This window comes from Gallinula chloropus, assembly GCF_964237585.1.
Source record: "Gallinula chloropus genome assembly, chromosome: 8".
NCBI lineage: Eukaryota > Metazoa > Chordata > Aves > Gruiformes > Rallidae > Gallinula > Gallinula chloropus.
The window spans coordinates 7,775,162-7,790,443 of record NC_140093.1 but is presented as its reverse complement, the minus strand read 5'-3'; the positions used below and the strand labels follow the sequence as shown (position 1 = coordinate 7,790,443).

Genomic DNA, 15,282 nt, shown 5'->3' with positions numbered 1-15,282 from the left:
GGAATTTCTGCACTGTGAATACTGTGAGTTTCAGTAATGTTTGTTATAGCTGGAATTTCAGCATGAAAATGGAGACTTGGAACAGAACGTTTTCAGGAAGTAATCCACATCACTCCCTTTTCCCAGTATCAGTTCCACATTAAAATTCTACTTAGCTTCTAGTTAATACATGCTAAAGGTCTTTCTAGCTAGAAGTTATCTAATTGGCTCTGGTTTGTTGATGCTGTTTATTTGACTAGGCAGCCTTCAGTTGCAGCCTGCAAAGCAAGAATAGATTTCAGTGAGTCCTGTTATGGAGATCACCCTCAGGGATGTATGGAAATGTAGCTTAGCTGAAATCAGCTGGGAATGTCTGTACTTGTCATATCCAATCAAATCAGACTAGCTGCAGGTATTTCTGTCCACTTATACACAAACAAACTGATACATTTAAAAATATGAAATGCAAGCTCGGAATTAAGAACACTGCTTGCAGTGCTTGCAAATCACATCTAAGAGGCAATTATTTAGCTACATTTTCCGTACAAATGACCAAATTGGCATCAAAGCTTCTTCATTTCAAAGATTTCTACTGGGAACTCTTCAAAACTGAAGTACACCCTAGTACGAGTCAGCTTGTTTTTTGCGCTCTTCCAGATGGTTTTTCTTATCCAAATAACCTTTCTCTAGTGAATAAGACAGATTTTCTGAGAGCAAGATAATTACATACCAAGTCTAATTCTACTTAGAGAGACAACTCCCTTTTACTTTAAAATGAACGTATTGATACCATTTCTCTTGAAGTGTTCCAAACGAAAGCTCATTTCATCCTCTCTGGATGAGATACTGTATGTAAGAGTCTGTCTGGTACTTATAGTAGCTCAACATATCTTTCAAGTTTTCTTGGCAGAGAAGACAGGAGAGTGGTATGGATTGGAAGGGTGAGGAAGGACTTGCCATTTCATTTAGTGTGTGCCTGACGATTCCTATTCACTGTTCAGATCCCTTCCAGAAATATATTACTGAAGAGTGCACCTATCTCAAAGAGACACAGGTTTTGTTACAGCAGGATAAACCCCCATCAAAATTCTTTTATTCCTTGGAGATCAGGTTGTGATTACATGAAAGAAGAGCCTGTTCACACAGTGGGAGAACAGACTGTGTATTTGCAGTGACTACCCCGGTGCATTAGGAAAGGCTGAAGTCTCTAGTGATCCCTCTGTGAACCCCTCCAGAAGCTATGTGCTCTTTATACATTTTGATTTTAATTTCATTGTTCTAACCTACTCTAAGCCCTTTTTCTCTTTTTTACTAACAGGTAAACTGGTTCCTGCTGCAAGCCTTGGGCTTTTAAGGCTGAAATTCATAAGCTACTGAGTCTGTTAGAGTGAACCAACATAGCTCTGCATAAAATTCCTTTGCACATGTACACATATACATATGTTTGCATAGGAAATCACCCATAAAGCACAACAAAATAGGTTATCAAGTACTCAATATGTAATGCCACAAATATATTTTCATGTCTTACAGAAGAGGAGTTAAGGGACAACTTTTCTGAACATTTTAAACAAATGTAATGTTCAGGTTTATTTTTTCCTACACAGAAACCTTCCTCTCTCCACACCTAAGACATTAATTCAGTGTGCATGTTGCACCTTTTGGATTAGGAACTTTAATGCTTTCAGAATATACTTTTGTCTCTTGAGCAAAGAGAATAATTGATAACAGTAGTATGCAGCTGCCTTCCTTGGGAGGCAGGCACAGAGGAGAGACTGCATACCTCTAGCTGCTGCATTTCATAGTTACTTAAGTGGGAAGACTTAGTAAATTACTACTCTTTGAATTTATTTCAATGGTTATAGAGCTCCACTCTCTCACTCTTTCTGCCAGCTTTTGTTTTGGCCTCACTCTTCTTCCTTCTATCACTTTTACCTTTTCAGTAGACAAGGGCCACCATCTCTGCCTCAATCTACCTGTTCACCTGAATTACATAACCCACCCCACCACTTCTGCTGCCATCACCAGTCCTTTTGTCTCCTATCTGAGATGGAAAATTATTTCTAAAGATAAGATAGGATTGTAGACACTTAACCCAAACCTCCTTATTACAGAGGAGATATTGACAATTGAGAGTGATGCTGCTGGTTACTTCTGAAGGCTGATGAAGCAGTAGATGGCAGAGTTTGGGGAACAGCAGTTAACAGGAAAAAATATTTAAGTTTTAGATGGTACATACCTAACACAAATAAAATATTAGATTTTTAGCTGATGAAGTTTATCAGATCTCTGATGAGACATCAACTAAACATTTCAGAAACAGAATCACAGAATGATAGGGGTTGGAAGGGGCCTCTGGAGATCATTCAGCCCAAGCCCCTACCTGAGCAGGGTCACCTAGAGCAGGCCAACACAGGGCAGCATCCAGGCAGGTTTTGAATGTCTCCAGAGATGGAGACTCCACAACCTCTCTGGGCAGCCTGTCCCAGTGCTTTGCCACCCTCACAGTAAAGTTGCTCCTCCTCATGTTTAGATGAAACTTCCTATATTCAAGTTTGTGACCATTGCCTCTTATACTGTCGCTGGGAACCAATGAAAAAAGAACTGACCCCAACATCCTGCACACTCCCCTGAAGTATTTATAAGCACTGAGTGAGCACCTTGAAAAAATTGTTCCATTTTGGAACATATTCACAAGGGTGAAAGACACATGAGTAACAGATGGGTAATTTCCTCTTTCCGTCCCTTAGAAATGACAAGTCTGAATTTCAAAGTGGTGCAGAGAGAAAGCTTTGTAATTACGTGGTTGGAAGGTTTCTGTCCAAGATAAGCACAAATGTATTCTCTCTGTACTAGTTCTGCTAAATGGCTAAATTTAAAAAAAAAAAAAAAAGGCCTTCATTAAAAGTGCAAATGCAACATGGATGTGTAGTCTAAATTGTGTCTTTTTGGTAAAGTCACAAAGCAAGAAAAAACAACACCCAAATAAAATTAAGGCATTGCCTGGCACCCTTAAAATACACAAAGTGATATTAATTCTCTCAAGCTACATCTACATCGATCTATTCAGCATTATTATATTTCACTGAGTCACAGGTATGAGCCAGACTGTAAGACTGGAAGCACTGAGGGCAGTAGTGGTGCAGGTGGCCCTGAGACAGGACAGGATTGTATGATTAAAATATGTATGATTAAAACTTTGAACACCTAGCATCTCATCAATAGATTGAATAAAATGATATTCACTTTTTTTGCCTTAGCAATTTCTCCATCACAAAGTAGCACAAAAGGGAAGCAATTTTAAACATACAGCATTTTCATCATATACCCCTATTCATTGCATATTTATACTCAATTAAAAGAAACCAAACAGTTCTGCCTTTCTACATTGTTCTAGTGATCTGTAGCAAGCACAGCCAGAAATGATAGTGACAGAGATGACAATAATAGAGTTCTTAGCAAGGTGCTGTTCTTTGCCTCAGACATACTGGGAAAGGGTTATAGCTAGATGATAATATTCCTGAAGAAAATATTTCAGCATCGTTGACCATTTAATAGTGTATGTTTATTATGGTATTTTCTTCCTACAGAACAAGGCTAAGGATATCTCTAAACCATCTTTTTTGAGATGTTCATGGTTTTACATTTTGTTCCTAGAGTTAGCAGGACTTAGCCCGTAGCTAGGAGAGTGATTTCGTGGTTCGTTTTAGGGCGAAGTGAATGCAAAAGTTTGTGATGCAAGACTCCTTCATTCTAGTAATTATGAGGGTAACGAAGCTAGTCAGAATTATTTCCATTTTACTAATAGCTGTGTTTAAGCCTCACAGAAATGCCTGCCTGGGAGAAGTATCTATTTTAAAGCTAAGTGGTAGAAATTGGTGGTTATACTAAATGTTTATCAATAAATCAATGGAGTCTTCACAAATCCAGAAGAAAAAATTGTTTGTTTGGCCACCTATCATTTCTGTGAGATTTTAAACAAAGGAAGACCTTCCTTAACTCTTTCATACTTACCTTTGAGGAATAGTTCATGATTGTTGCTATAAAATAATTTTTACTAATGTGAAATGTGATTGCTTCAGAGTTTAGGACTGAAATTCTGTGCATGCAAACTGCCAAACTAATTATTCCTCCCCTTTTATTTTACCAGGAAGGAAGTTAAGCAATCCTCCAATCTAAAGGGTATTTGCAGGTGCCTTAATCACCACTGACTTAGTGCTTGAGCAAAACAATTTCCAGCAGGTTCAGCAGCCACATCTGTGGTGTTCTCAGCAGCCCTAAGCTGCTGTCAGGAACCAGTGAGGCAGCTACAATTAGTATGGCTTCAGTCAGAGTAGTTTTTTGCAGCATTTTGATGCAAAGCCACCTTTCAGTCCCACACTCTATCAGGCTACCCACTCTGTCACTGAACACCTCTCGTCTTCCTGCTTTGGGTATCTACTTGCTTTGCAGTCAGCATTTACTAGAGACAGAACTCCAGACTCTTTCACTTTAAAATAAGTCAAGCTATTCTTCTATCATCAGAAATTCTCTTTTTAAATAGTTTTTTTCTCTAAAGTGACTTAAATGGACTATACCTTCCCAACACAGTGCATTTTTTCCAGTGGATGGCTAATACTACCTGTACTGGGACGTCTTGAATTACACGTTCTTTGTAGTGCACGGCCCCATAACTATGTTTTAATGTTCTGTATCTAACATTAAAGTATAGCAGTGGTTTTAAAGAACTTCAGGCTACAGAGTGATAAGATAGTAAGATCACAATTTAAAAATTTCTACCATACCTCAGATTTTTCTTTTTATAAAGTGTAAAAGCAAAATGTTCTCATATTACCAGGAAGGTAAATGAGGAGAGCTTCAGGCCTCCCTGCTCCTACAGGAATATTACTGCCATTCTCTATGCAAGGCTGACCATCTTCTGTAGCAAGTGAAGTGCCTTTCCCTAAGGTGAAATTTCATTCTGTTCATTTGCTATATTTGGATCAGGAACTGAAAACCCGGAATATCCCTAAATCCCCTTCCTCAACCCCAGTGTGTGTATCAAGAAGACAAAAAATTTTACATGTTTTGTTTCTGACGTAATTACTGCCAACGCTAAAGCATATGATTCACATCTGGATTTATTTTAGACTTTCTCATGATAACAGCTGCATTTTTCTGTCTTGACTTGGATACATTTTTAAAAATGAAAATTGCCATGGCAACAGCTGCAACCATTTATTATAAAGCAATAGAAGTGGAACTAATATTTGTGAGAGAAGCTCTGTTATCAGGATAGTATTTCATTCAGACAATTCCAGAGTCATTTTTCCCTAGTCTTTCTATTTTTTAAAAGAAAAATATAGAAAATATTTTCAGTAATGAAATGCAGGTGGGATTGAGCAGCTCAGGAGATTAAAAAGATTTTCTTCTTTAGATTACTGGCTCATTTCAAATCCAGATTAGCAAAAGGCAGAAATTATCATCTGCTTGGTGGACACATGAAAAAAACTGATAGGGATACCAAGATTTGAAAATCTCTCTCCCATACTGGCTATGTTATTAACTGAAGCACACAAACAGCAAACTGAGGACATTGTGTGTGTCCTCACTGGAAGAAAGAGATGTGACCCATCTTTGAAAGGAGTTAATGTCTAGCACACAGGAATTGTTCACAGGCAGTTTGCAATGCTAACATAAAAGTTCAGAATTAACTATTCTTCCCTTACAGTTTTTGCTTTGTGTCACTTGAAACACATCCTGTTACTTGAAATAACAGTGTACTCTTTGCGCTCTTAAAATGTGGCTAAAGAGGCAAGTTTTGCACTGACCTCAAGGTTATGTCGTTCAGGACTGTTGTCAGGACTGAGGTAGGGCCATACAGCATATGGTCCAGGTACATTAAGAATCACTTGGACCAATTTTGTTTCAAACATTTATCAGGGCATTACAATTTTTTTCTTTTCTTTTTTAAACCTTCACAAGAATGTTGGTAGAATACTGACAAACTCTACTCCAGATGTTGAAAATATACATTAAATGTAAAATTATTTTCCTATTTAACCCCCTTCTGACACTGCAATTAGGTCTCCCCAGCGCCTTGCCATCTCCAGGCTGAACAAGCCCAACTCTCTCAGGAAAACTACCTCTGTTGTGCCTGTCTACACACAGGCCACCTGTGAATTTGGGATGTGTCCATGAACAGAAATTGGACACACCACCCTTGAACACATCAGTCTCAGGATCTTCATAAGCAGAGGCCATGGCAAAGAAAAGATCTTTGAGAGTTAAGTGAGAACCTGCTGTACATTGATCAGCTACGCAACCTGATAATCCCACCCCACTCCTTCACTCAGACTCATTTGAGGGGATGCCAGAGATTATTATAGCATACTTTAGTACTGTTCAACCATCTAACTCTCAGGGAGAAGTTAGTTTAAACCCTAGAGGGAGCGATGTGAGTAGGACTATGCATTTGTGAAGGATAAGGACTAGTTACTGCTACAAATGGAAGGCTGCTATTCAAGCCTCAGTATTTCACACTGCTCCTTGAAATGTTCCTTAAAGTCTCTGGGTGACAGAGTACTTTTTTGTGACACAAGTGTAACTCTGGAACAACTCTGTGTTGAATTGGTGGAGTTACTTCAGATACTCCTCATTGTAACAGTAGTTTGAGGCAGTTTCTCATCCAAAGCGCTCAAGCAGAATGACAGGAAATCACAGTCATTTAGTGGTAATCTGCTGCAGCATTCTAATGTGCATCGCTCAGTGCAGGCAACCATCAGGCTACATCGTTTTATCAACAGGGAGGTAGAATTCAATCGACATAGATAAATGTCACATCTATTTGCAAGAGTACAGTCACTGTAAAAGACAAGGGCAGTTGAAAGGCTTTATTTTCTCATCCTAGAGTTATCCCAACAATTTTAGTATGGAAGAGTGGGTTCATTAAGAACACATATCCTTCCAGTAATCACCTTCCCTACTTCTTATGGACACATCAGTCATTATCTTGTTAGAGTGCTCTGATCTTTTCTTCTTTCTGCTCTGTGGGTGTGGAGTAAACTAAGTCCCATCATTTCATGTTTTGCCATGTTTCTACAAATAAACCTGACCTGTGGGTGGAATCAGGCCTTCAAGAGCACAGTAAACTCTTCCCTACACTCATGGAATACTTGTAACTACATATGAATTCAGGTTTTCTCTTTCAATAAAGCTATATCATTTTCACTGAAAATCCTTATTTCAGGTTGTCATCACACTGGACTAATGGTAAGAACTGTTACATAAATGGAAGGTTGTGTAAATATTGATGATAAATATTTATCAACACTGCTCTGAGTAACTCTGGAGGCTAGTGGCTAGCAGGCAAGAAATTGAAGGATAATACAAAGGTGAAGAATGAAAAATTAATGAAAAGGTGATAGGAAATAAAGATCTAGCCATATGTAAAGAAAGTGCTGCATACAATTTTATTATTAGAGAAATGCAAATCATTAGATCATTTTACAATTTTGGATGCTTGGGTGTTGAAGTGAGAGACCTGGGAGTAGATGATAGTTCTCTACTCAGCTGTCAGGAGTAGGGAGACAAACAAATAGTTTAGGCTCATAGACAAACGTTACTAATAGGGTTGCTATGTACAGCACATCCAATTCCTTTAATGGCACAATTTATAAACCTAAATTTTAAGGGGGGGGGGGGGTGTATGTTTTTACATTTTCTTTTTGTTCAGGAGATTATTTCACTTCTTGGGTGCCTAAAGATGCCTTCATAAAGTGTGAGGTAATATTATTCACTGAATATGCTCCGCATTGTTTAATTAGAAAGAGGCAGTGGGAGAACTCCAGCTTTTCAGATTAATACAATAATAATTTCTCTAAATCATTTACTACATGGTTGATTCTCTTTTTTCACTTTCTTTGCACTATATGTATCTTCACAGTTGATGAAGGCACCTAAATGGGAGGGCAGACTGAGAGCTGCTCTAGATACACAGCCCATTCCTCTTTATGTAATGCTTGAAAAGAATGGGAATCAAACACTACGTTGGAACACCGTTCTGATATCAAAATGAGAAAGAATCATAGGTGCAGGCACAGAAGTCTGTAAATTATGTGCCTTTTGATACGATCAGCTCCTAAGTAAGGACAGTCAGACACTGGTAATAGCATAACTCCAAATGCAGCACATGCTGTCACAGACGACCCACTATCAGCCATCCGTTTTCTGCTGATGTGCTTCATTCCTCTCAAAGATATGGGACAGGCTTTTGGAAAAGAGTTGTCACCAGAAAATAACTGTGATATTTTCAAATAAATCTATGAAAATTAGACATTTAGAAGCAATTGCAGTCATTTAACAATGAAACATTCCTATGCCAAGTCTCAGATAAACACTAACATGTTTTATTATTAAAGGCCTTAGCTTTTTTTTACAAAGACTTTTAAGACCAGGTTTCTGTTCATGAGGATTTCCTTCTGTGAAAGGTAAAAATAGAGCAGTATTTGCCTAGAATGACAGTATGAAAAGTTAAGATGCTTGTACAGATATGTTAGGACAGCACATACCATTTCTCAGATGTGCAGGGGTAGAGAAGCTCTGCACCAGATCAGATATGACTTAGAGTTGAAGTTGTTCAGCCTGTGGGCTCATTAGGTCATCAGTCATTGTCAAAACTGTCATCTCGCATCACCTCTCTACGTGTCTGCAGTCACTGCAGGTCTGTAGTGACCAGGCTGTGATCAGGATCAGAGGGAGCAGTTTTCCTTGCCAAGGTTTTTACTGGGCACCAGAATATTGGGGTCAAACTTATCGGGGTCAACGAGCTACCAGATCCTTTTAAGGCAAAGGAATTTTCAGGGCAAGAATGGGATCACCATGATAAAAAGATGGTTTCCAAGGCTCCCAAAGGTGGTAGAGAGCAGGCTTCCTACAGGTAATGGCTAGGAAGGCAGAGGAGGAGGGAGAATGAGAGATTTTCTGCAGTTCCTCATGTTGAAGGGTAGAAAAGAACTAAAGCTTCCCAGAAAGTCTACCTGAAATAACAAACTACTCATTATTTTCTCTGTCTGTACACAAGCTACTGCTGTGTGTCAGCACAGGCCTGAACACAGAAGGAAACAAATAGTGTAGAAAATATTTATCATTAGCTGCTAAAAATTACTCCTGATCAGCTAAACTGATTTCTGACTGGCCAAACAACAGTGTCACTCAAATTCTGCAGCTACTTTGTAATACTGCTGACAAACTTAGCAAGCTATCTAGTTACATCACATCATAGAACGCTCTGCATCACCCAAAAAGGAGCCTGAACCTATCGGTAGAACTAACCTAAGATATTTTATGTTAAGTGAAAAATCTAGCAGACACCCTGAATTCATTTTTTGTTTCACATAGCTGTTACTTTTCCTTATATATGGGAAAACTTATATTGTCCATAAAGCCTGGTGGTTTTTGCTTTCCAGCATGGCTAGTGCTCTGCATCTACTGCCACCTAACTGCTTTGGAACTGATAACAAGTCCGTTCTGAGGAAAGTTTCCATAAACAGTAAAAGCTTTCTATCCAATAACAGTGTTAGCTTCGTTTAATGTAATCAAACTAAAATATGCTATAATAGTTCAGAAAGTCGGGGAAATCCTAGAAAGGAACAAAGGTAAGGACAGAAAAGAGAGGAAACAAATATGCCATGACACAGAAAAGTACAAGCCTAATTCCAGCTAAGATTCCAGTGTAGCAACTGCTAGACCATTTTTTTTTGCCCAGAATTTAAACTAATAGCAGCACTACTGGTAGTGTACTGAAGCCAGACTATGAGTGGAATAAAAGCCATGATGGGGTTTATTGCCAAGGAGACTTAAGTTTAGAATAACCAGGAGAAAGAAGGTTCCAGTACTAGCCACTTGAGCAGCTACTCAGCTACCAACCACTTCTTTTCCACCCCATCCCCAGTTCTTATACACATATACACAGTAAACTTAATATGTATAGTTGTGTGAAACCCATGTTTCTGGAGCCTTCATTCTTTAAATATTTGTAAATATTGTTTGGAATAAATTCCAGGGAGACAGATTTCTTTACGCAGTGGAGGTACAGAAGACTCATCTATGTTCCTTTAATGCACCTTCTGTGCATTTGTGCCACTTATTGATCACTGTTCTAAACACATGTGAAAAGTACAGTAAGTTAGTTTCCAAAAATTCTCATCTAGAGGATCTCTATGTATTTGCTTCAAACTACTCTTACAACTGGCTGCTTTTGCTCATCATGAAGCCTTCCTGCACTGGTGTGTTTCATCTTTGCTCTCCCTTAATAATCTGCAAGCCTTCTCTACTTCATTTGTGGTTTTGTTGGTTTGGCATACAACCCAATCTTATCTTACTTGTTTTCATTTTTATAGATCATCTACTTACTATTAGTTCCCAAGGAGCTATTCCATGAGGAAGCCTGGAGAGCTTTACCAACCTAAAACTTGCCAAGAGAAGGTGTAGGTGTCTGGTGCTATGCATGCTCTTCCACATCTAGGTTCAAGTTCATACACTTACACCAGGGGAAAATACAGTTCTGTCATTTTGGCTTGCTTTCAATGCTTTTAGGAGAACCATATAGTTAAAAAGATATGTGGGAACAGAAACTGTTCAGTTCAATCTACTTCTCTGCAAGCTCTAACACAGTATAGTGACCTATCTTTTTCTGTACAATGTCAAGAAAAAATAATCCTCTTTGCCTCTTAAAAACAACCTTGAACTCTGGAATATTTTTTTTTCCTGGCCTGTTTTATTTTTCTTAATTAGCAGCTGATAAAATCACCATGTAATTCTATAATTAATTATCGCCTAAGGGAAATCCCAATTCATTCCATAGAAGTATTTTAAGGAACATCTGACCTTCAAGTAGTTTCAGGTATGATTTTTTTAATAACTTTTTTAGATTGTTCCTGATTCTCTTCTGCTCAGTATTATATGGCACATGGTAGTGCAGCAAATAGGAAGGAGGCCACTGGGCAAGAGGAAGCCCTTTGACTCAGTGAGTGAAAAGAAATCTTATTCTCCAGAGATAAGAAGCTGTTTCTTCTCATGTTGGCAAAATAGACAGAAGGAGGAAAAAAGAATAAAACAGTTTGTTTACTGATTATTGATTCCACAACATCGTATTAGAAATCTTCTGCAGTTTCCATGCATTTTCTTTCTGATGCTTGAGTCTATTTCCTTCAGCATATTGCTACCTTCTAAAATTCATTTGATATATGTGTTGCATCTCTATATCAAAACCAAGGATCTTTGTGCTGTTCTTGTTACAACTGGTGAACATCTTTTGATACAGCCACACCAGCCATAAACAGGGACAAAAGGCAGGATAGAAGACTTAACCTCACCTACAGAATTTTTCTTAAACTTCTACGTTTTACTGAAAAATCCTTGCTCTAATCCTAAATGCTTTCATTTTTTAAAAAAGGAAAATACATTGTGCTACATTCATGGGCTTAGAAAAAATCACAGGAAGAAAAGGATGTTGTGAATAAATGAGATTTTCCTTGAGAAGAAATTAAGATGTAGCAAGTAATTAATTAAGATGTAACTCAAAACAAAAGACATTAGTATTATATCCCCGTGTAAGTCTATAGAAAGAAACTTTCTTCATCATGCTGACTTGAAATTTTTTGTATAAATAAATATCGCCTGCATATCCTTTTTGAAAGCTCTTTACCCTGTCCACTAGAATTTGGTCAAGGAAGTACAGAAGAAGTGGAAAGAAAAAGAGATCTATTCAATAGTTTCCTAATATAGAAATAATATAACCCTTATAAGACCCAGTAAGAAATCTAATTACTATTCTTGTCCAAGCTGAAGAAGAGGCAAAGGTTACCAAACTGACATATAGATAGGTAGTAGGGACTGGAGCAGATGTTTGCAAGGTCTGTTTACCAAGTATTCAGTGGCTACCCAACAATAATTTTTTATTCCTATCCCTCCACTCTGTCTCCTTATGGGTGGTAGATAAAAGCATATCCTTATCTTCGTCATTAGTTTAACGATCTCTAAAAACAATTTCTACAGTATTTATTTTTAGGATTTGCTTAATTCACCTCTGATACAAATCTAGAGAAATAACCTTTTTTTCCTTGTACTAGTTCAACAGTTAGAAAGTCTCTAATAAATAAAAATTAACTCATCCACTGGTTGTTAATGAACTGTGACCAGCACCTTTTGTGTCAGGCACAGAGAGCAGACTAGCAGAAATGCCAGCGTGTTTCTTGAATCACTTTCTGAGGAAAAGGAAGCAGAGGAAGGGTCTGTAAGTTTAGTTCTGGTTCTCTCCAATGTTAAACTTTGCAATTTTGTTTTCAGGTCAAAGAATTGGCTTGGCAGAAAGCACTGGAATAAACAGGATAAAATCCTGTTCTGTTGAAATACAGCTTGTTTAGAAAAATTACCAGGCAAATTAACATGCATTTTAGATGCCTGAAAGGGTTAAATGTTAAAGAAGAAACCTATCCAGAAAAAGAAATGATAGATCCGATGTAGAATAATGCAAAATGAAAAATAGAATCAAATACTCTTTGAGCTGTAGGGAAACCTGAGTTCTGGAAAGATTTAGACCAGAAAACACAGTTATCATAATGAGCATATGTTTTGTTACAGTGCTCTTAAAAATTCATAAGATTTAGGGGGCATATTGAGTAGAAAAATTTCTCAGTGAGAATGAGAGATTTCTATTTGTCCATGAAATAACTACATTAAGAATAGGCTGCTTTCTTCTAGTTTTCCCTATACCTGAAAGGTGTTGATAAATTGGGAGGGCAAACTGGAACCCTAACTGGTCTTAAAGTCAACTTTTCTTGCCCTAAGGTTAACATAAATAATATGTTAGCTAATGGTTATAGCTCACATTTGACTACTATACTTTCACTCCATATCAAGAAATTTTTGTTTTAGTTTTTATTACTGAGCATCCCTTCTGTGGGCAGAGCCCATCAATAAATATAGCAGAACAATTTTCCTTGATATTAGGGTGTAGTCAGGTTGACTTCTCTGAATTTGCCAGTGCTCACAGAAGATTGGTTCCCAATTCATAATTCACTAAGCAATACAGAACAGCAGCTGCAGTCCCTCTATACTCATCTGGGGCAAATATCAGAAATAAAGAGCTGCTTTACTGTCAAGACATGCCTAGAAGTTTTAGATCTGACAGTTCTGGTTACACTAGTTTCAACTTCAAATAACTAACAGAACCCTGCCTAAGTATACAAAATACACTCAGTAAATTAAGACTATAAACATACAGTAGCAGAGCTGATAGAGTTTCCTTTGATAGAGCTCTTCTGTCAGTTTAGAGACTGTATCTATGTTTTATTATAGTTATTTATTTCATACGGGGTCTAGACCAATAAATTTTGAGTAGGGCACAGACGACAAACATTTCAAGAATAATCGGAAGGCAAGAGAAGCAAAGAATTATAACTGACCCCTGGTCTAAGAGAGTCACAGTTGAAAGGACTGAAAATTTTGCTAGCAACATGCTATCAATTAGCATTTCCTCTGGGAACAGTATTTTGTGTACTTAGATTACCAGCACTTTCTGCTACAAATCACCTCACTGTTTCTGTGGTGGTGCTTGTTAGCATAACTGGAGATAGGACATTTTGGTGCTTAGCAATGTCTGTTGTAACAGAGAATTATTCACTACTCATGCTTAGTGATGTTCAGCCATATGCCTTTAGAACCCCTTGCCTCTTTTAGAGGCTGAAAGCATGAGATCTGTTTTCACATGTCTTCACATTATTTGGAGATCCCCAAATGAATGCAACTGTTTAGAAAATCCTTCATACAGAGCTTCATCTCTACGCTGCGTCTCCAGATGGAAGACATCAGACTACGGGGTTCACGTTCATAATATGCAAGAGTTTAAAATATTCTAAACATTTTAAAAGTTCTAAATTTTTAATGCTTAAAATACCAATCATTTCCCAGCAACCCAAGCTGCTGTCTGGAATCCAGTGCCAAGGCTCAATACATTTTCTTTGACAATGAACATAAAAGACCTACAGTACTGCAACCAACAGAACCACAAAGATCTAAAATGTTGCTTAATTAGATTGGGAAGCTTAGGGCAATTGTTTATCTGTTAAATTTAATGTTTTAACAAGACAAGGCATAAATACTTGGCATTACTACTGTTTTGGGCAGTAACTGGCAAATAACAACCCTAAAACTCAAAACTTTTACTGTACAGCCTTCCCTTTGGTGGCATCATTTCCCATTCAAAAATACTCTTGATAGCTTTGCTCAGGGGTGGGATACAGGAGGTGACCTCAAACTGCAGCGTTTTTTTTCTGTGGGATAACATTCATGGTGTCCACAAGGTTCCCTATTGTTGAGTTTTCAGCTCTATTTATGAAGGGTTACACTAAGAAGGGAACTATTAGGTGGTTTATGACAAGATAGCTGCTGCAGATTTGGTACCCACTGTGATTTGTGTCACCCATTTGAGCCTCAGCCATAAAGCTGCACTTTTATCAAGAATATTTGTGAATATATAACTGCTCTGAAGACATATGGCCGATAAATAATTCAAAGTTATCTCTCCTCCTGCAGTTTTCTTACACACCTACCAACTTTTAATGTTTAGTTGGCCTGGAAACAATATTTTTTTTATGGCACTTCTAGTATAAAAATGTTTACTGACTGGCAGCAGACTATTGATTTCCAGTGTGATACCTGGAAAATAAACCAGTGTCACACCATCTCCCCCCACCGTCACCTACATCTGATTTTTTCTCCCATCTGCAATTAGTCCAGAGAAGTCTTGGTTTGTATTTTGAGTCCCTAAAAATGTCTATTTTCAATTATTGATTCAAATATCATAACAATGTGATTTAATTCATTATTTCTGTTTCTCTCCTTTTCCCCCATCTCTTTGTTTTCTTTCCAGCTCTATATCCATTTACAGTCCTAAGGAGAATCCTAATGTGTTTGATGCTGCTGCTTTCTTCCAGTCAGTGGGAAATTTCCTGGGGATCTTTGCTGGATCATTTGCCATGGGATCCTCTTATGCTGTTGTCACAGCTTTAATATCCTTTCTGGTTTGTTTTCAGAGAGAAAAATCTATATCTGTTGGGAAAAATGTGTGATATCTGAGACTCACCATCTTTAGTTTGAGCCCAACCTATTAATTGTTGATTCCAGAGTTTGCAAACAAACAGTCAAATCATAAATTGACACAAAATTTCACTTGTCAGAATCCACAAAGAAATTAATATTCCAATTTCTTTCTAACATTAGGCAAGACACGGGTCTTAGTTTTAGCATTTTTAAATAACTACC

The 15,282-nt window shown here is 37.7% G+C and overlaps 1 protein-coding gene across 1 annotated transcript in view; it reads left to right on the top strand.

The window, feature by feature from the left end:
- The window catches only part of SLC9A9 (solute carrier family 9 member A9), a gene marked incomplete at both ends in the record, with an annotated part of 187,907 nt that overhangs the window by 59,003 nt on the left and 113,622 nt on the right, over positions 1-15,282 (top strand). Inside the window, one exon of the mRNA XM_084267390.1 lies at positions 14,891-15,026. Within this exon, the coding sequence (XP_084123516.1) occupies positions 14,891-15,026 (136 nt within the window). The remainder of the gene's footprint in view (positions 1-14,890; positions 15,027-15,282) is intronic.